General features: G+C 42.0%; 1 protein-coding gene across 3 annotated transcripts in view; it reads right to left on the bottom strand.

Moving 5' to 3' along the window:
• LOC106584329 (FAS-associated factor 1) overlaps window positions 1–22,853 on the bottom strand; it is an 86,940-nt gene that overhangs the window by 42,132 nt on the left and 21,955 nt on the right. For all 3 annotated transcript variants that reach the window (XM_014169488.3, XM_014169485.3, XM_014169487.3), the window contains exon 8: window positions 8,620–8,703. In XM_014169488.3, coding sequence (XP_014024963.3) covers window positions 8,620–8,703 — 84 coding nt within the window. The remainder of the gene's footprint in view (window positions 1–8,619; window positions 8,704–22,853) is intronic.

Raw genomic sequence — 22,853 nt, 5'->3', positions numbered from 1 at the left:
GTCATGGAAAGAGCAGGTGTTAAATGTTTGCACCATGCCAAAAAAGAAAAATCCTCACGTGTGGAAATTGTAAAAACGCCTCTGCTCAACTGTAGCCCATGACACATGGCAAACATTATTATGGCTTTATTATAAAAAGGGGCTTCTTCTTCAACAGTAAATTTACCACGCATCCAATTGCGTCTTGGTGCACAGATTTGTTTACAGAAAATGATGGTGTGCCAGAAAGGGGGGCATGAGACCTATTAAGAAAACGAATCCCCGGGGCCTACGATTTCTTAATCCGGCACTGATTGTAAAGTTTCTAGACTGTAACGGACATTGTTTTGTGAACAGTAATTAACAAGTTAAACAATTCTACATGCCATGTTGCATTATTTAAGTGTGTTACCTTCTGTGCAGCAGACTCCCAGTGCAGTGGTTTCTCAGGACAGGCTAGACTAGCAGTAAGTGGAGCAGGCACGGTGCGCTATAAGATGGGGAATTCATCCGCGCTGATTGACTTGATCCTCTCTCAATTCAGTAGACGACGTGAAACACATGACAGAAGTACCGAAAGTAAGAAATTGGAATACCGAACCGTTTTTCGTGTTCCAAGTATCAAAAAGTTACAGAAGTTTCAGTATACTGTGCAACACCAGAACCCATCATTTTTACCTCAGTGTTGATCACTAACCTGCCCTCCCAGAAAGGGATGATCTTAGTCATAAATCAATACTGCATGTGTTAAAAGGCTTTCATCATTTCATTTTTAAGTATGACAGTCTAAAACAGAAGTGAGCGCATGTAAGGCAGATCTGAATCTGACCACAACGAAAAACCATCACTGACAATATCAAAGTTCATGAATAAAAGCATTGTCACAAACAATCGCTACTCAGCAATACTGTATTTTAGTCTGTTCATAATTAACATTAGCAAACCAAGTCATCACTCATCGACTGTAGTTCATTAATACTGTAAAAATGTATTGACCTACTCGTTCACCGCTTGAGAAACTCGTGGCATTAACTGGAGGTTTAAACAGAATGCTGTGATTGACACACTGACAGATAAAAGGGAGAGTCCCTGGCAGTCAACAGCAGGGGGTGACAATCTTTGCTATTGTCAGGTGCTATAGCCAACAAAGACCAGCTGGTAATTGTTGAATCAGGAGCCAATTCCATGCAACGGCAATTGAGTTTCAAAAGTAGAGTGACTGCTGGAGTTTTCCACATCTCTTTTAAAGTGATTCAGCCAGAAAATAGCGTAACGGCTAGTCCTCGGCCACCACATGCTTTTCTGGCTTATAAAAACAACATACCCAAATATCAGAGAGAGCCATCAGTCATTTGAGAATTTACTGTTAATTACTTCTGGCGCTAGAAATAAGGTTCTCTCTTGACCATTGTACTTCAAATTCCCACTCGCTAAACGGGTAAGCAAAGAACACCAGAAACACAGTATTCCCTTGACAAATAAATCATGAGCAATATCCTGCCATGGTCCATACCCATTTCCCTGCTGTGCAGCACAGGGCCAGGGGAAGAAGCAGGAAAGCCGTGTAGAAGAAGCAGTCAAAGTCATGTTTTCATCTTCTAGTCATGGCCTTCCTATGTGGCCTTGTGAGTTCCACGGCCCACACATACTGACATGACAGTGTTTGTCTTTCACAACTAATTAAAAGCAAAATGTACATCACAGAAGAGGCCTAGGCTGGGACAACTAAAGAGCACTGGAACACCTAGGAAGAAAACTTACCATAATTGCCTTACATTGTTCATGTAACAAATCTACCCACACTAATTCTTCAGCGGGTTAAATATCCTTGTATAATCAAATAAAACGTTATCGGTCACATGCTTCTTAAACTACAGGTGTAGACTTATTGAAACGCTTACTTACGGGTCCTTTTCCAACAATACGGAGTTAAAGATAAAAATTACAACAATAACACGAGGAATAAATATACAGTAAATAACTAATAACAATAACAAGCTATATACAGAGAGTACCAGTCAATGTGCAGGGGTACAAGGTAATGGAGGTAGCTATATACATATAGGTAAGGGTGAAAGTGACAAGGCAACAGGATAGATAGACAGCACTGTTTACATATATGCATAGACGTCACAGCCCAATTTTTTTTAACTAAATATTCACACAAAGACAATATATAAAATGGGATGGTAAAACATTTGAGTAAACTTAAACCAGATATAAAATTAGAAAATATAATGGAGCAACATTGCATAAACCATGGGAAAAATTTGTAGAATTGCAGGAAATGCGCTCTAAAACAGCACATTTTTTAAAATCTCAGATGGCCACTAAAACCGTGCCATTGGCCATGCCCACAACCACCCTTACCCATGCTAACTTCACCACTGCTGAAAAAAATCCCAGGGGAAACAGAGACAGTAGTAGCAGCGTATGTGGTGAGTATGAAAGTGTATGTTGGGGTGTCAAGTGTAAGTACAATTTTATTTTATTAAAATCACATGATTTGTAAACAAGTGTACACTAACAGTGACATGCTTACTTAGGGGCCCTTCCCAAGAATGTAGAAAGTAAATAGAGAAATAGAAAAGTAATAACAGCATATATACATAACAAGTAATAACTACACAATGCCTAACTAGAACTTTGCTATATACATAGGGTACCAGTACCGAGTCGATGTGCAGGGATACGAGGTAATTGAGGGAAATATGCACATATAACTAGGAATAAAGTGACAAGGCAACATGATAGATAAACAGTAGCAGCAACATATGTGATTAGTCAAAAGAGTTATTGTAAAAAGGTCAATGCAGATTGTCAGGTAGCCATTTGGCTAACTATTTCGCAGTCTTTTGGCTTTGGGGTAGAAGCTGTTCAGGGTCCTGTTGGTTCAGGGTCCTGCGGTAGCAGAGAGAACAGTCTATGGCCTGGGTGGCTGGAGTCTGACAATTTGTGCCTGGTATGGAGGTTCTGGATGGCAGGGAGTTAGGCCCCAGTTGCCATATCAGGCGGTGATGCAAGAAGCTGTTCTCGGTCATAGGAAATGGTGGAGACATTATGTAGCCATGTTGATATTATTAATTTATAAAAGGAATTGGATGGAAATATTCTGGACTGTAAATTGAGTCCGGTTGCCACACTTTGTTGGTTTGAAAGAGCACATTTCTAAACAGTGGACCATAGAAAGCAAAGTGCTGTTAAAAAACATGATTGACACAGGGGTTTGAGAGGCTGACCCATTGAGCAGGACAGCGACGAGGGCTTTGAGATGTGGAGGAATGCCATGCTCTTTTCCTCTAGCCTCGACAATCGAGAGGCAATAAAACGTGAGAATTTAACAGCGGCAGAGTGGACACCCTTGACAATAAGAGGCTTTCCTCCTCCGAGGCCCTAATATGTGTAGAAATAAAGTTGATCACTTCCCCAGTCAATGGGGGACCTTGAGGGGAGGGATGACATGTGTGCCCAAAAAAAGGAATAAAAGTTGAGCGCTCACCCAAGCCAAGCTTTGACCCTGTGCCTTCCACTGATGCTTTGGGACAAGTGCAGCTCCACAGCTCTGTGACGGAACGCCGCAAGGCATAGGGGAGAGGTTAACACCCCCCACACTGACCTTCTCTTCCATCCTTACACAATGAACAAGCTCCTCTTTTTTGGATTCTTTTAATTAACACTTGCATTGAAGCTTCTAAGCATTGGGGAGCGATGCAGGGAAATAATTCTCTCAGCCCCCCTCGCTGGCTCTCTTTCTTTCCCTCTCTCCCTCTTTCTCTTATTCTCTTTCTGTTTCTTTTTTCAGGCAGTGTTTGGATTAGGTCTCTGGCTGTGAGTGAGATAATTACCACTGACAGCTGCACTGACGGCACCCAGAGCCCCAATAGCACCTTGTTCAACAACGCTTTGATGAAGGGGGACAACAGAGCCTGAGAAAGAGAAAATAAAGACGGAGGAGAAGAGAAGAAAAGAATAAAGAAGCCCCACCCTAAACACCTGTTGGTCCCTTTTCAGGTTCCTCCTTGCTGCTGCAGATATGTCACTCCTGATTAGGATCAGGGGTCCTGCACCAAGTGTGTGAGGTTCACACAGGCAACTCTGATCACCGGCTTCTCCACAGAGAGTCACAGTGGGAAAGGAATGCCGGTCTGCTGCTGGATCAACAGCGGGGTGTTTTACCACCATGTAGCCCTGGCACAATTATCGTATAACCGACAATCATGGACAACAACCGTGAACTCAAATAAATCGTCAAACTTCTGAATACTTTCATTTTAGGAGAAGGTGCATTTTAAGCTCAAAACATTAAAAAAAAAATTGGCAACTGTGGCCATTTGCCACATTACTCCAAATTCCATAATTGTCTCATGCCTACCACTATGCTCACAGACTAGGGGATCCAAGAAGTGGCCAAAGTAATGAGGAACACTTTGGATGATTTTTTTATTTTTATGTATCAGAGCAATCAATGCAGGGGTGAAAGTAATTACATTTCTTCCCGGCACGGGACCTGTGTGTGTGCACACACATGCATCAAAAAAAATGTAGGCCTTATCATAGAAATTATTATAGAATCACTATTAATTCAATAGGATCTCTGTGGGCCTAGTCGTAAAGATTTTTCATTTAACTTTTACAACTTATTGTGGCAAACACAACCAGTCATGTTCTCCTCCAAATGTGAAATAATCACTTCAAAAGAGCTCTTTTACTAGGCTACCCGTGCACATTTCATCCTCTAAAACAGTGGTGGACAGAAACAGACATCTGTTACACAAAACACCAAAAAGTGTAATGACATTTGGCCAATTTCATTAGGCCAGAATGTATGCGTATACTGCTGTCTGCGCGTGTTGTCGGCCACCCATCTCTGCCTTCGCAAAATGTGGAGCAGAGGCTATACCACCTGTTTTCAAGTCCATTCGCTCATTTTTCATGCCTCTGACATACACTAATGACAAATAATTGTGTAATAGCCTACAGTTTTTGACATTTTGTTTGAATTATTGTGATAGCCGTACCGGTAAAACATGAGCCTAACCCCCCACTATCTATTTTGCTGGGACACGGTACCAGACCGCCTTACTTTTAGCCCTGACTCAAAGTAGCATTAGCAAATGTATTTGGTCATTAGAGGGCGATGGATAGAGACTGCCTACACAGTCTCTCCTCCATAGAGCTCATGTCCCCCTCACAGAGTCTAGGCCCACTGAATGTCACCTAAAGACAGCAATCACAGGGGGCTCTCTCTCAGCTTATCACTGAGCCCTGTCGCTACGGCAACCAGCAGGCCCCAATAAGCCTGCACGGGCCTGTCAACTAGAGAATCCATTAAAAGCCGGGAGACTCGGCGACGGGCGCGGAGCCCTCAGAGTGGCTGCATTAATACATTAGCAAACACCATGAAACACTGGATAAATGTCAGCAATTATGGCAGCAGAGAAAACAAGAGAGTCTAATAAGGATGTCCCACTGTCTTGTCAATCACTCCCAAAGGTGCAGGATCGCCCTGTCAATCAGAGCGGCCAGAGCGCCTACCGCCTGGCTCGGCTAGATTTCTCAGAGATGTGAAGGAAGGAAATTGTAATAAGAAGGTCTCACAACAGACCAATCATCTTTCACACCAAGGGAGTCAATGGCCCTTTACCTCAAGGAACAACTGTTTCCTCATAAATGTGCCTTTATTGGTTTTTCATCCCAGCCAATCTCAAACATCTTTGATTTGAGCATCAGCTTCATCATAATGTAAGGCACCATGGATATAGGCCTATACTGCCAAATGAGCATCACCCTCATTTCTGTAGCCAGGTTGCTTGCATTTCCCTTTATTCTCTGATTATATTTCACTTCCTTTTCTTTTGAAATATCAAGTTACCTCACTGAATCACATTGCCAACCAAAACAAGAGGTTTCTTCCTGCTCGGATTTCATTTTTATGTAGGCTAACCTTTTGTGGTGCTACACACAATGAAGGCACAGTACCAGGGACGTGAAGTACGGAAAGAAATAACTAATTTCTCCAAAAGTAAGCTCCTACCCGGTTTGCTTTCATGTACAAAAAATAAATAAAAAGCAACCCAACAATCATCGAAGATTTCAATTTATGAGCGTAAAGCACAATTATAAAACAGAAGTAGGTAAAATAAGTCAATTAGCTGCTAAATCTATAATTAGACAATTCAAAGCCTTAGATTTTCAACATCCACAAGGATGTAAATGAAAGTGACTCCTGGCAATTGGTTGCCAAAAGGCTGTGTGGGTTGGAGTGGCTGGCAGAGGTGGTACCCAGCGGAGCTTGTGAAACGATCTTTAACTCCAGAGAGCTGCTCCAGCAGTGTACAGTACACGACTATGCCATCACCAATATAACGCCTGTAATCTAAAACATGTACATGTCGTTTATCTGTGACTGAATTTTTTTTCTCCACATTCACTTGAATGTAGACACTCACGCAATAATTTCTGATATTGCAACGGGTCTTGGGTCTTTAATTATAAAACGGTCAGGTGGTAATAAAACCTCTTGGTTTGAACAATATTGATCTACAAATTGAATAAACGTAAAATTATTACACGTTAAAAGGGAATTCTGCCCCCCCCCCCCCCCACACAAAACAATAAGTGAGAGCATATGCTGAGAATAATGAAAGCAGAGCTGAGTAATAGTCATCGATTCTGACTCCTTGAAAATGTAATTTGAAGCCATGTTTATTGGTACAAATCCCCAGAGATGAGGTGGGGTTAATGAGATATGCAATGAAACAGCCAGGCTGGCATGCAAGGGCTTTTCTGTGTAATGCTCAGAGAGACAGTTCAGTAAGGGTCTGGAGGGCCATTATTGCAATCAAGGCTTTTAATATCTCTTCCCAGGAAACATGGGAGCAGAGAACCACCTTAGCCAGGCTATGGCAAGGCACATGCCTATGACATACGCCCACCTTCTATTCATCCCCAAGCTACCTTAGCACTTTGGTCAAGTCAAGGCTCATTGATAAGCAGCCTCAGTCATATTCTGGGAAGTGAGAGATGGTGGGTTCAAAGGGCTGTGAAGTGATATTGTACACTTTACTGTGGTTTCTGAATGGACTTGATTTCTCAGCAAGAGTTATTGGTGCCCGTCTAATGAAAGAGATGGATAACAATTAAAATATACAGAACATTCTCTTTCATTGAAATAGTCTAACCAGGTGAATCCAGGTAAAACGTGTGATCCCGTATTGATGTCACTTGTTAATTCCACTTCAAAATCAGTGTGGGTGAAGGGGAGGAGACAGGTTAAAGAAGGATTTTAAGCCTTGAGACATGGATTGTGTATGTGTGCCATTGGGTGAATAGGCAAGACAAAATATTTAAGTGCCTTTAAAAGGGGTATGGTAGTAGGTGCCAGACGGTTTTTCATGCTCAACAGTTTCCCGTGTCTCAAGAATGGTCCACCACACAACTGTGGGAAGCATTGGAGTCAACCTGGGCCAGCATCCCCGTGGAACGCTTTCGACACCTTGTCGAGTCCATAACCCAACAAATTCAGGCTGTTCTGAGGTCAAAAGGGGGTGCAACTCAATATTAGGTAGGTGTTCCTGTTTACTACAACGTCATTTGAGAGGTTGCCTTTGGCCACAACATTTAGCTTTAGGACACACAAAGGACAAACAATTTGGAACAAAAAGGATGTAGAACCTTTTGTCTCAGCCTTTCAGGAAAATACATGGTTGCAATGTAGGCCTATTTGCTTTCACAAGAGAGCAACCAAGCGAGTCCTAAAAGCTTCACTAAAAACTAAAAAACGGTGCAGTTATTTTTCATTCAATATGTCAAATATCATTTTTGAATGTAGATGGGAAAAGAGAGGGTTCCCATCTGAACCAAAAAACATTTACAGAACAGGTTACTGAACTCTGTACTACTATATCTAAAACAGAAATGTTATTATATATTTGAATCATGACCCAGGCAAGGTGTAGTGAAGATGATGCCATAAAATATTGTAATAAGAACTTATACTTCAAAAAGCAAAGATAACATTTAAGGGACCAACAAAATGTGTGCACAACAGCACAGTTGCATAACCATCCATACAATTAGCATGGGAACATATAGGCCTAAGCTGTCAAATAAAAGCACGAGGGAGGGGGTTCCTCAGGTCTTCGTGTGAGGACCGCTTCTGAGCACTTTGACTAAGTTCAGCTGAATGGCTGGGAACCATGACCCCGGGCAGGAGAGGTCAGTGACACTCAATGATGTGAGCTTTAATGTCTACAGACAGAAGGACATGGGGGACAGTCTTTGACAACTTAATTAGTTTCAACATCTGGGCAGATGGTTTCAGCATTGAAAACATTGAACAGTTTCTCTCAATTGGGATTCACTACATATTGTGAAATAACAGGCTTTTGCCTCGCCTTCATGGAAAAAACTAACAGGGCCTTGAACCTTTAAATCATGACCGCTCAGCAGATAAAGACCTACATGTAAAATGAGCCTGTTAGAAGACCATCTTTGACGGGATATATTGTGAAATGAAAACATGGTAACACATTTCCTCATGCATTTCAAGACTGCCGGTGAACAACAGCTATAAAAGGCTGAAGACAGAATTGTCGTTCCCAAGCCAAAGAGACATGTTGGTGTGTTTTTGTTCCTTACTGAATCAGATGCCGAAGCAGGCCAACCCTCCCACTGTTGGTGTCGCACTGGGATGTTTGTCAGGTCTGAAACATTCCTCTTCACCTGAAGAAAAAAAAATGACAATGGCAAATAATTATGAAAATCATTTCAGGTTTATCAAACGTGAAGCAAACAAATTTTAAACCGCAAATATCAGTAAGTAAGCTGTACCAGACGATAAAAACAAACGCATCATGAAATAGACAAAACATCAGTGTGTGCTGTCGGCATAGCTTTGACAGTTCCTTCCACACCTTCACAGGAGACAGAGAGATAGCCACACACTTTAGCATCACTGGGAATAACAAAGATGGCGGGAGGGCACAATGGACAGAGAAAGAGCCCCCATGTTACCTGCATTCTGCGGATGCCTCGCTTAATTCCCAGGAACAACAGAACCACGCTCTGAAATTAACAGTATTTCTCTTCTCCCATTCATGCGCGGTGTATTTGCACTTAATAACATTCCGTGCTTTTAAACAGTTAGCAGCGTCCCCGAGCGACACGCTCAACCGTCCCTGGCCTGTTGGTTTAAAGCCCAACGCCAGCCTGATGTGCAGTGGCCAAGGGTGATCAAAGCAGGCGTCGTCTGAGCGTGTTGGACGCTGGATTCTAGCGCATTACGCCAGCAGAATGCACTACCCTGCGGGGGCAGATACTGATGTTGAGCAAACTGGCCATTGTGGTGGAAAGCTCCCTCCACACACAGCCAAATCCTCCCTCTAACACTCAGAGGGTGATGTATCTTTGGTGAGATGGAAGGCTCGTGCCCATAGAGGTGGAAACTCCAAGAACGTTACAAAAACAGAGGATGCCAAGCAAAGCATGCAGCGCTCACACTGGTCTATGGGCAGTGTGTGAACTCTCACTTTCAAAATGAGCCTATATTACATTTTCAGACCAATCTGCTAATATCAAGTTGATCTAAAGCAAATTGCTAGTTAATGAGGTATAAGACAAAGCCCCTACATCTACTACCATTTCAGAAATGATTGAGGAGCAAACATCCCTCAGTAGAGTGCTTTTCCATATTTATTATTCTTAATTTTTTAAACTGCAGACGAGTGTTTTTGTTGGGGTTGTCACCTGGTAAGAAGCAGACTGTCCTGAACCTGCATTGGTAAAAATGTATACATAAGAACTGACATGGGATCATGATATTCAAAAGTCATTCTCTCTTCTCTGAAGCAGGACGCAAGTCTAAAACACACATGCAGTGGGGTCAGGCTGGGTGGCCAGTGTTATTATAGAGTGTAATAACCATGTTTGACCAGAGGGCTACAGGGATTTCTCCTCCGAGTGCTGACCGTCAGGCAGGCGTAAACACTAGCGCCCAGCCTGTAATGAAGCGTCTCCAGTCAGAGCTTAAAGCAGCCTCAGAGAAACAACAAACTAACACCCATACAGAGTTCCTGATGACTGCAAGCAGGCCGTGGCACCTTAACCAGACCTACTCTATCAGATCAGCCCAATCTCATACTCCTATTCACTCAGTGTACAAAACATTAAGAACACATGCTCTTTCCATGACAGACTGACCAGGTGATGTTAGATCCACTTCATAATCAGTATAGATGAAGGGGAGGAGAACAGTTAAAGAAGGATTTTTAAGCCTTGAGACAATGGATTGTGTATGTGTGCCATTCAGTGGGTGAATGGGCAACACAAGATTTGTGCCTTTGAACGGTGTATGGTAATAGGTGCCAGGCGCACCGGTTTGTATCAAGAACTCAACGCTGCTGGGTTTTTCCACACTCAACCGTTTCTCGTGTGTATCAAGAATGGTCCACCACTCAAAGGACATCCAGCCACCTTGACACAACTGTGGGAAGCACTGGAGTCAACATGGACCAATATTCCTGTGGAACACTTGACACCTTGTAGAGTCCATGTCCCAATGAACTGAGGCTGTTCTGAGGGCAAAAGGGTGTACAACTCAATATTAGGAAGGAATTCCTGATGTTTTATTCACTGAAAATGTTAACTCCAATATTTCACAATCTCACAAAGTTCTGACTAGAGCATAGTAGACAGAACTTCAAGGAGAGACCAAAAAAACAAGAATCTATAATTTTATGATTAGCAAGCAACTGAAATTTGACATGTGAACAAAGTAATGTTTCAACAAAACTACTATGAGTAAAATATAAGGGGAGTTGGGAAATTACTGAATGAGTGATTGGGCTCATCCTGTTTGCTTATAACCACCATATTGGCTAATTCTCTCGGAAGCTGCCCTAAAATCAATATAAGACCAGGATAAAATTAATAGTCAATAACGAAAGTTATTTATACAAATTGTGCTCCAAAGGATTAGCCGATACTCTAAATCTATGGTCACCTTCATTCCTAGTCAAATCACCAAACATTTCTGTAGGAAAGCCAACGATAAAGGCCCTCCTTTTTTTTCATGTTGCGCTGTTGTTGGCAGGTGCACTTGATTCAGAAGCCCTGCGCAACATGTAGGCAAAGTGTTCACATTTTGAACTATTTCATGTCTGAAAACACAAACTCCGCCTACACGGCCAGGAGATTTGTGGCTAAATCTTATATGCCTACTGCGCTGGCCAAACCATGTCACCACCATTAACTCCCTCAGACATTTCACCCACTATTGTGACCTCACCAACTGGAGTCACAGGTTCTCATAACTGTCCCTGAGGTCCTTTGATCTGACCATCCTGATGAAATCCCTATGCACCTAGCTACAGCTTACACGATCCCGGCTTTGGGGTTGTCAAAACATAAAACTCGCTTCTCTCTACTTCCACTCACACTGCAGCCGCAATTTAATGAGTAGCCAAGTGTACCGATAGCTAAGGCATCAAATTAACGTTTGGGTCCACCAGCCACTGTCGCAGGTAGATAAAAGAAAGAAAAATCTACCAGCCAAATCTACAAATATTTCTGGCGCGCTATTTTTTATTTTTTTGTGACCGGAGACTTTTAACCAAAATATCACAGATGAGAAATGTAAAAAATGAACCTGCCTCTAAGGGCGGGAGGTTACTGTGGTAGCGCCACTCGAGTAGTGATGGGCATTCCGGCTCTTTCAGTGAGCAGGCTCGTTCGGCTCAACTCACCAAAAAGAGACGGCTGTTTTGGCTCCCAAACGGCTCTTTAAAAAAAATCTGTTTAGTATTTTTTCAAGTAAAACAGTTTGCGATAGTTTGACTATGATTGGTGTTAAAACAATTCTAATTCAATTATTAAATGAAATCATACTCTACCTTAACCACAATGTATTTAAAATGCATTGGTTTATGAAAAAGGCTATAAAACATTTGCATTTAAAGTATAACTTTTTAATGTATATAAACAAAGTGCATATAAATCTAACCATTCAAAACTAATACAATCTGAACAGCATAATAGAATATTGCACCATATCAAAGAAAAAGAATTTGCAAAACTGCAGCATCCCACTTAAAACATTACACTGGTCCCTCTTTTCTCTCTTCTATATTACCATGTTATAAAAAAAAGCAGCACACAGCAATGCTGACCATATTTTGCTTTCATGAGAAATTTGCATTCAGAAATGCAAGCTGCCTCACTTGAGGGGCTGATGCGGTTTCTTCTCTCAGTAATTATTTGTTCTGTTTTCGAGAAGACCCTCTCAGAGGGAACGGATCTGGCCACTATGCAGAGTCTCCCTGTCATGACTTTAGTAAGCCGTGGGTAGACCGAGGCCTTGTTCTTCCACCAGCTCAGAGGATCTGCAGATCCTATTTGGCTCCTCCAAATAGGATCGGACATCCATTATGGCATCTGCTGAGGGATTCCTTCGTGCTGCATCCCCAGTTGCTCTCTCGTCAAACAGCATCCAAACAGCAGACGTTTGTGGCACTACTGCTGGTGCTTCTGTTCCATCTGATCCCTCTTCTTCCTGTTGCCCTGGTGCCTGAGCCAGCTGACTGCTGGGACTGTCCCTCCCTGCTGCTGAGGTTATTCTTTGAAGAGCCTCATCAATCGCTCTGGCATCACTGAAGGCTAACTTCTTAAACCCGGGTCAAGTGCAACGGTTTCTGATAGCACATGATTATATTCCATTCTGTGGAACTTTCTGTCCATTGATGAACATAGGGTGTCCATCAACTCTGTCATGTCCTGTGGTTACATTTGCTTCTCTAAGGCGGCTGCTGGCTGTGATTCGCTGCAAACCCTTACACAGGAGTATCATTTTTGAGGCTGTCACAAAGCTGAAGAGAGAGAACAGTAACTTATTAGTTCAGGTTCATGTTTTATCTACTGCTCATATACATATGTAGTAATAGCTGCTTACTGAAGCGCTCTCCACTGTGACCTGCTCAAAGGGTTCCAGGACTCCGCACACCTCCTCCACCATCTCCCATTCCTCCTGGGTCAGAGCATCAACAGGTGCATTGACAATGGCCAGGGTAGAGATCCTTTGACTCAAGAAACCGCTTCAACATATAAAATGCTGAATTCCATATTGTAGTGCAGTCTTGTTTAGGCCTTAGCTCAGGCATCCCCATCTGGCGTTGACTTTAGTTTTTCAGGCCCTACTGTGCTCCTGTGGAAGTATTCCACAGCTGCTTTCACTTTGTCCACAGCGGGCTTTATCACCTTCAGAGCATCTTACAAAATCAGGTTGATTGTGTGGGCAACGCATGGATGATGGGTCCATTTTACTTGCCATTCTCTGGCCACTCAACAATTCCTCTGCCAAGTTTTCTGAGGTGTGTCTGTCGCTGAACTCAAAGCAGTCCAGAAGACAGCTAGACATTGAAAAATCTTCAATGAAGTGACATGTAACCGACATGTAAGAAGTGGTTACCCTTGATGTCCAGCAGTCAGCGGTAAGGCAAACTGCAGTAGCTTTTTGGACTCTTTCCCACACTGAAGCCTGTGTGCTCTCAAAAGCCTGTGTGCTCACTGAAGCCTGTGTGCTCTCAAGTTGTGGATTAAGTGATTTTGAAAGGGTTTTCCTGCTTGGAATTGTGTACATTGGATTTAGACTATTGCTATAATTTCTAAAACCTCTGTCCTCCACGATCGAAAATTACTGGAAATCGGTGGCAATCGTTTTAGCCAATGCAATATCAATTTGGCCTTGTTTTGCTAGACAGACAGACAGACTTTGGCATAAACTGGTCCATAGAAGACTGCGTTGCTGTGGGTCGTGGAGTAGGCCTACTTGACTGAGTGGATACATCTCCACGTGTGTAGGTGCTGGCTCCACCACCATCACTAGCAGGCCCGCTAGTTTGTCGAAGCTCCGCTACAGCTAGCTTCACAGTCGGGTGAACAGTTTGCATATGCCGGTGTAGCTTGTGCGTAGAACCGGCTTTATATGAGATTTTTTGGGGGCAAATTCTACTGTGCTCTAACATTGTCGACATCATTAAAATGCATCCAAGTGCCACTGTGCTTCCAACTCTTTTTCCAGCTGTTTTCACAGTTGTCCTTCCTCTCTCTCCTCGGCTGCTAAGCGTGTGGCTGTTAGTCTGAGCAGACAGTCAGAACGAATGTGCGCTTGAGCATTTAGGCCTATATTATTTTATTTATTTTTACGCACTTTGAATTAGTTAATTCAATTCATTTAAAAATCTTTTTATTATTCATATATCTTTAAAATATTTTTATAAAGAGATTCGGCTCTTCTGATATGTGAGCCGGCTCCCAACGTTCACCTACAAGAGCCAGCTCTTACAGCCGACTCGTTCAGAAACAACCCATCACTACACTCGAGTCATGGTGGTGCCTGTGAGATCGAGTCTGACTAGTAGAAGTGTTGTCTTCTCTTTCCTAGCAGTTGAAACTCAAACATAGAAAAACAAGCAACCTTGAGAACAAAACAATGTAAATAGCCAAGAAAAACAAATCACTTCAGCAGACGTTCGTTTCAAGTAAATTAGACAAACTTCTATGCCTGTGCACAGCGCAATAGGCTACATAGCATTCGTAGTTCTTTTGACTTTGTGCTATTCATTTACCAGCTATGAAACAAAACAGTCAAGTATTTTGAAAACAGCTACTGAAACATTTATTTTATTATAAATGTATTCATACTTGACTATTTGATTTCACAAGTAACAGTGAAATGCTCGCACTGTGGAGCCCTGACCACCCTCCAAAGTGGCTGGTAAAATAGACATTTTGCCAGCCAATAACAAAACTTACTCGCATTTGGCAGGTGTTAATTTAGGCCTGTCGATAGACCTGTGTTTTTGTTATTATGAGCAGGCCATCGTATTTTAATATCAATGAGTATTTCACCTTCTCTGGTCATAGGAACAACATGAATTTGTGCCTGAGGCAGATGTGGTGCGAATTGAGTTTCACCATCAAGTGGAAGACTGTGTCCCCTCTCTCCGGTCAGTCTCACCGGAGAAAAGGAAGGAGAGAGCATGGACCGTGAGAGGCGGATCCTCTGCTGCTATCTCCCTCCCTCCGCTGAGACTAATGCCGTGTTCAAAACAACTGTGGACTCGGAAGTCTGACTTCAGTGCGTTCCAGACAATTGGGAACTGAAAAGAAAAAACAAGATGGGAAAAATTGTTTTGAACGGTCATCCAACTTCGACTTGAAGTTCATTGACGTCATGATTTAACCGTTTTTTCCAAGATCCCTGTTGTCTCGAAAGCCCCATGACCATCAGATGCAGGTGCCATCAATGCAGTAAAATAAAAAGTCAAATTAGTAAATTATTTCAATATATGCTAAACTGTGCCTCACAAGTGCTATAGCAACTGATCTCTTTTGTTGTCAAAGTTCGAATTTTTAAATATAATACGGTCTGAGAAGATCAATATTGGCAGGCCAGGCATATAGCCAATATGCTGTGATAATGTATTAAGCCTACTGGTCAAACCTCATGCGTACAGAACTGTTTTCATTGGGTTAATGTTACATTTTTTAAGTCACTTTTAAAAATAAATTCTGGGCAGTAGATCGACTTGCTTTTTGACTGTGAAGTGATATGGACTCAGAAAAGGTTGGTGACCACTGCTCTAAACTATGATATCTTAACTAAATATAAAAATTAAGATTTAGAAAAATTGTTGTTATTTGTGGTTTACATGATACCCAGCAAAAACCAACTATATCCTCTATAAATACAAAACACTTGTTCAATTTACCTTCTTAGGTACAACTTAAAGATGTATCAATCTATGGCAGTGAATAAGAATGCATAAGTGTCTGTTCTGAAGCACCACAAGCACACTAATAAACAACGGCTGAATGAATTAAATTGTCTCAAAGTAAATCTGAAACTGCACTTTTCACAAGATCAAACTATACAGTTAAATGCAGTTTGTGATGTCACCACTAGATATCTGCATTTCTATTAAGTAGATTCACTACAGTGCTTTACAACAGTCATAGGTCATGTAAAGAAACACTAAGGCAACCTGGCAATGAGAGCTTGTTATAACAGATAAAACAATGAGCCAGATATTTCACGGACGTGTAAATGTGAAGCATCCGGTTGGCGTTACCACTCACTATGGTGATGAGAGGAAGCCCAGTGGCCGGCAGTGGGAGAAGATGGAGTGACATGGATTTTGGCTGACATTGTGCTAATTTTCTCATTGATTAAATATTTTCTCAATACAGTTGTTTCCAAAACAAAAATCTGTTATGGACAGAGTGGACTAAGTTTTGTAGATTTTACCCTTTGCCAAAGTAAAAAAAAAAAAAAAAAAAGAGTTGTTTAAGAGTGCAAGGGCGAATTGAGTTATTGAACACAAGCACTTCAGAGTAGGAGTTCCCTAACGGAAATAGGCAAATACATACTAGAACACGCAAATAGGCTCTGCTTGCTTGTTCTGCCCACTATGATTCATTTGGTCCCATTGGAAAATGACAGGCTGTGGTCGATCTTGGATAATTTATAAAAATCTTTATGACAGGCAAAAACGCTACTTGAAAATGTTCTTTCTGAAACCATAATATAACTTACACTGTCATTCAATACAAAATATATTAGCCTCCTTAAAGTATTCAGACACCTTGATTTTTTCCCACATTGTTACTTTACAGCCTTATTCTAAAAAGTATTAAAATAAAACTCTCAATCTACACACAATACCCCATAATGACAAAGCGAAAAGGTTTGACATTTTTGCAAATGTATAAAAATAATGATTAAAATGTATTCAGACTTTTTGCTGTGAGACTTGGAATTGAGCTCTGCTGCATCCTGTTTCCATTGATCATCCTGGAGATGTTTCTACAACTTGGACTCCACCGGTGATAAATTCAATTGATTGGACATGATTTGGAAAGGCCCACACCTGTCTATATAAGGTCCCACAGTTGACAGTGCATGTCAGAGTAAAAACAAAGCCACGAGGTCGAAGGAATTGTCCGTAGATCTCCAAAACAGGATTGTGTCGAGGCACAGATCTGGGGAAGGGTACCAAAACATTTCTGCAGCATTGAAGGTCCTCAAGAACACAGTGGCCTCCATCATTCTTAAATGGAAGATGTTTACCAAGACTAATCCTAGAGCTGGCCGCCCAGCCCAACTGCGCAATCATGGAAGGGCCTTGGTCAGGGAGGTGGCCAAGAATCCGATGGTCACTCTGACAGAGCTCCAAAGTTCCTCTGTGGAGATGGGAGAACTTTCCAGAAGGACAGCCATCACTGCAGCACTCCACCAATCAGGCCTTTATGGTAGAGTGGCCAGACGGATGCCCCTCAGTAAAAGGCACTTGATAGCCAGCTTGAAGTTTGCCAAAAGACACATCAAGGACTCTCAGACCATGACAAACAAGAATCTCTGGTCTGATGAAACCATGATTTAACTCTTTGGCCTGAATTCCAAGTGTCACATCTGGAGGAAACCTGGCACCATCCCTACGGTGAAGCATGGTGGTGGCAGAATCATGCCGTAGGGGTGTTTTTCAACGGCAGGGACTGGGAGACTAGTTAGGATCGAGTGAAAGATAAACGGAGCAAAGTACAGAGAGATCCTTCATGAAAACCTGCTCCAAAGCGCTCAGGACCTCAGCCTGGGGTGAATGTTCACCCTCCAACAGGACAACAACCCGTAGCACACAGCCATGACAACGCAGGAGTGGCTTCAGGACAAGTCTCTGAATGTCCTTGAGTGGCCCAGCCAGAGCCCAGACTTGAAGCTGTGCAGCAATGCTCCCCATCCAACCCGAGAGCTTGAGCGAATCTGTATAGAAGTATGGGAGAAACTCCTCAAATACAGGTGTGCCAAGCTTATAGCGTCATACCCAAGAAGACTCGAGGTTGTAATTGCTGCCAAAGGTGCTTCAACAAAGTACTGAGTAAAGGGTCTGAATACTTATGTAAATGTGATATTTTTATTTTTGATAAATTCGCAACAATTTCTAAAAACCAGTTTTTGCTTTGTCATTATGGGGTATTGTGTGTAGATTGAGGGAATATTTTTTTAATACATTTTAGACTAAAGCAGTAACATAACAAAATGTGGGAAAAGTCAAGGGGTCTCAATACTTTCCGAAGGCACTGTATTTCAAGTCAACTGCAAAAGTAATTAGCTGATAACTGAAAACATTCATGCACAAGAATGCTTGCTGTTTTAGTCACATATTCTAATTGAGCTAGCCAGCCAGCTAGCTAACAATCTTAACACATGAATGCAAGCACATGGCCTAAATGATAATTGGCACAGATTAGACTAGCTTTTTGCAGATTGCATATTTCAGAAAACAAACTAAATAAGCCCACTGACATAATAGGCCCAGACAGTAACAGTGTTATTTTTGTATCAAGGATGAGTCCGTGTTTACATTGGCACCAGTCCAGTGGTCGCATATAAGTAGCACAGATTGATTGCTTACTAGCTAGGCTAACTACTTTGCTGGATAGAAAGAGCCTAACTACAGTAGACTGCTGGCTAGCTAGCAAAAAGGCTAATATCGGCCGATAATGTCGGTCAACCAATATATCGGTCGGGCTCTACTATTGATATCTGGCTAAACAGAACCAACATTAAAATAAGAACCAATTCAGCCTTTTTTATATCAAATCATTTCTGGGTAAAATACGTACCTTACTGTAATAGTTGTCCATTTAAAAATGGACAAAGTTTTTTGCTAAAAAGCAATTTAAGCTAAAATTTTGCTAAGACTGTCTGGGAGTGGTCTGAGTGGGGAGGGGAAAATTGAAAACTGTTTTTGGCAGAAAGGTTTGTAACGCTTTGTTATTGGTCTATTAACCAATTTACTGCCTAAGCCGAAACACCCAGCCATGCAAACCTGCTGATTAGAAGGTCTTGTGTAGATTAGTTGCTATTTGAAAATACAATCAGGAAATAACACAGATAAAAAAAATTGAATAAACCGTTTTAGTGTTGGTTTCATCAGCTGTACAATAGAATACAAAACAATTGACTCCACTGGGCCTTTAACAATTCACCATGTCACCTCTATATACACTAGTCTTTTGCTGGGCATTCCAATTAGAGATCATTAACCCCCCTCCCATCACCCAACTCAGTAAAAAAGTTGTACTTTCACCAAAACTACTATTACAGCTGCTGACCAACGCTGTATTACAATCAAGTTTTAAAAAAGTCCATCCCGTTACTTGTTAGGCCAGTGATATTTAGGCCAGTGATATTAACACACTCTGAAAACAGTGCTGTCTAATGCTGCCCCCTGTCTTTCAGAGAATTGTATTCACTTTCAAGAGCAGCTTGATTCGGGTCTGATTTGACCAGATTATTAGCACACGAGGTTTGCGGCACGTTAATTGGGGAGAAAGAGCTCGTGGGAATGGCTGGAGTGGAATAATGTCAAACACATTCGGGTGTCAATGTAGCTTGGTTCTGAAATCACCATCACTCACTAATCATGTGTTTGAGCTAGCAATATATCAATATTTATCCTTTACAATTTAGCTATGACAGCCAATGAATATCACAATTCTGTATTCCACCCCATCTCGAATCGTTTAATGAATTTATTTTCTCCTCCCGCTTTGGCTATGCAGTGCGCCTCGCAAAAGTGATTCCTCATTATTAAATTATAAACTTTACCCTGTGTATCTAAAAATGACCACATACACTGATTGTTGAAAGGAGAACTACCAAAACTATTGCTCATGGTGAACCTGAACAATGGAAATAAAAACCATTGTAAACCCCGTTCAGCAGGTATAGCCTGATGAGAGTTGCGTCTCCGGTAGCTTACTTTTATTCTGGTAAAAACATAATTTTCAACAGTGCATAGATAACAATAACCTAGCAAATTACATAGGTTGTCACTCAACTAATAAAGCCTAATATCGCGCAAGCCATTTCACCATTTGAATGCTGAATGTGCTACGCAGATGTGCAAGATCAGGCACAGGCCGCCTACCTCGCGTTGCTCAGCTCGCAAAACTGGGCACAGTGCAGTTTGACCAGGCTACATGTTCTCTTGGGTGGTTCGGCATGCAAAATGACTTGTAGATCAATGACTGTCACAGTTACATGCTAAATTCGACACAAGTAGAGGATGCATCAGTTGTCAAAAAACATTAGGTCTTTTCGGAAGGTAGAAAGAAAGTAGTATGAGCTGAAGATTTTAGTGAATGGCCGATTCTTAACATTTGAATATATTTTATGACTGATGCTACATTTGGAAACGTTAAACATCTGGGGACCGATGGGGTCGTATCTTAAACATTTGAATCGGGGACCGATGCATATCGGTTAATTGTTACAGATTATACTTCATAATATAAAAAAAATAATAATCAGACAAGTTGGTATTATTTCTTAAAGCTGCAATATTTAACTTTTTGGTTGATGACCAAAGTCACTTAGAAAAGTGAGTTATAGATCTGTCACTCGCATTGAAAGCAAGTCTAAGAAGTGGTAGATCTGTTCTGTGTGCGCCATTTCTATGCTTCCCGTTCTTTAGTTTCAGTTTTGGACACCAGTGTCAAACAGCTGAAAATACAGTATTTTTGGTTATTGACAAGATATTTCACAGCAGTTTAAAATGGTACAATGATTCTCTACATTAGACATTTCTTGTTTTGTCACAAACAGAAATTAGGCGAACTATTAGAATTCTAGCAACCAGGGAATGGCTGAGCGACTTGTGCATATTGCACCTTCAACATGTAGCCTAAAGTCCTTTATGTATGAGTAATAACCAGAGAGCTGTTCCTACAAAAAGGTAATAGCGGTTAAAGGGAGGCAGACAATGCAAAAAAATGGTTTAATGTCACAAATGCTGTGTCATTTTACATAGCCTAGTCTACTTTGTCAGAACAGATTGAAAATGAATTATCCACTGTAATTACACATACCTTAAAAATAAAGTGTTAATAACATAACATAAAGAATGTCCCTTCCCTGCTGTTAAGGCTGAGACCAGCATGTCCTTGATATCACAGTGCTTGGGGCGATATACACAGAAACATTAATGATCTAATCATTCTTAATGCCAAGTACTAGTAATCCTTGGCTGGAGCAAAATCAAAGAGAAGAAAAGGTTGCCGTTAAACAGTCACAAGCTCTCCAGCACCAGATGCCTTTCTTTCAGTCTCTCCCTCTCCATCTCTCCCTCTTTCTTTTTTGTCCTCCGTTCATCTCTCCAGCTGCAGAGTAGAAACGGCAGGGGCTGGAGAAATCCCCCGGACAACTCGTCTGGTCACGGACACTCCAGACCCATCGGCCACCCCTATTCTACCCGCCACTTTCCTGGCAAACATTTGCTCTCCAGCTTAGCGTACCCCCACATTTTGGCTGGGAATGCCAATCAGAGCCCAAGCCCTGAGGCCGAACTGTGGCGAGCGAGGGGAGCAGGAGAGGGGAGCTGTACCCTGGGAGCCACAAGGCAAAGCCAGAGCTTTTGGCAAAGACAAACAAGAGGACAGGACTCTCTCCCCATTAATATGCACAAGCAGACACCATTGGCTGATCTTCAACTAAGACAAAAGTGGATGGGGGGGAGAAAGATGGTTTGCAGTGGGCTCCATATGTGGCGGTGTTGGGGACTGAATGGGCAAATGGGAGTGGCCTGCATCTTTGAATATGGTGTTGCTTCTTTGTTGCGTTCTTATTTGGTGTTCTTATCTTAGAACTTTCACTTGGCAAGTAAATTAATATAGACAAACAAAACTAAATAATTCCCTGCACTACTTACTTTAAGAATTGAATTGAGTTTTGTAAACTATTCCAAAACCCTTTGATGTTCTTTCAGGCCTGGCACTTGTCGATACAAATAGCAGTTTTCCACCTGTAGCGATCACACTAGTTGTTGAACCATCACCTGCATTCTGCCTTATGTTCTACAAATTTTGATGCAAAAAAACCATTGACCAAACAGTAAATAAGTGCCCAACAAGCAGTGAACCACAGATAGAGGTACAGGGGTAAAGGTGCTGGGCCTCATTTTCTCTTTTGAGGCAACAGAATGCCTAAAGACAAGCTTGCGTGAGGACATGGAGGCCTGTTTGAATTCGCTTTGTCCCCTTTCCAGCTCCCCCACCAAGCTACCAGCCCTCTTCCTCCTTTCTTTTCCCCCTCACACCCCTCTTCACAACAGGGACCCCTCCTCAGTGTTTGTAATCCCAGCAGAAACACTTAAGGTTCATAGTGGGCGCTCATCAAAACCATCTGCCTGAGGAAGGGGAGAGGCCGCCCCCACTCCGCCACTGCTGTATTAATCTCTTCAATTAGCACCATTACAAACCCGTAAAGTAGGCTGATTACAGTAATGGTCACCAGCGCCATACAGGCGGCAGCACTGAGAGCAGGGGATGCTGGGACCTAGGAAACCAATCTAACTTGATGCACCAGCGCCACACAACAATACTGTGTCTGCAGTTTGGCTAATTATGAGAGACAGAAACAATAACCAATCACTGGCACTTTGGCATCGCTAGAGTCACCAGTAGTAAAATGCTGCCATTAACATGTGCAGAATAACATGAAAATAACTCTACCACAATGGTGATACAGTTGTACTTAAGTATCATCCGATTCAAACTTCAAAAGGAGGCGACTCCTTGAGTATGCCATGTACCCCAGCATCGATCTCATTGGAGAGGAGGGATTTCAGTGACACCGTCAGTCCATGGTGAGCTTGTTACACTTAACGTGGACGAGACTTCCTGCCATTAATAATTCATGGAGGCATTTCAGCTCTATCTGTATATGCTATTAAAACAGGAGGAAGAGGTGAGGTGCATCCACATAATAAAACACGGTTTTGGTTCTCTGAGCTCACTTTAAGTGAAAACACTTGAGG

The sequence above is a fragment of the Salmo salar genome, chromosome 23, assembly GCF_965601325.2.
Source record: "Salmo salar chromosome 23, fSalSal1, whole genome shotgun sequence".
Lineage (NCBI taxonomy): Eukaryota > Metazoa > Chordata > Actinopteri > Salmoniformes > Salmonidae > Salmo > Salmo salar.
The sequence above is the reverse complement of the archived record's forward strand: the minus strand, read 5'-3'. Positions and strand labels throughout refer to the sequence as shown.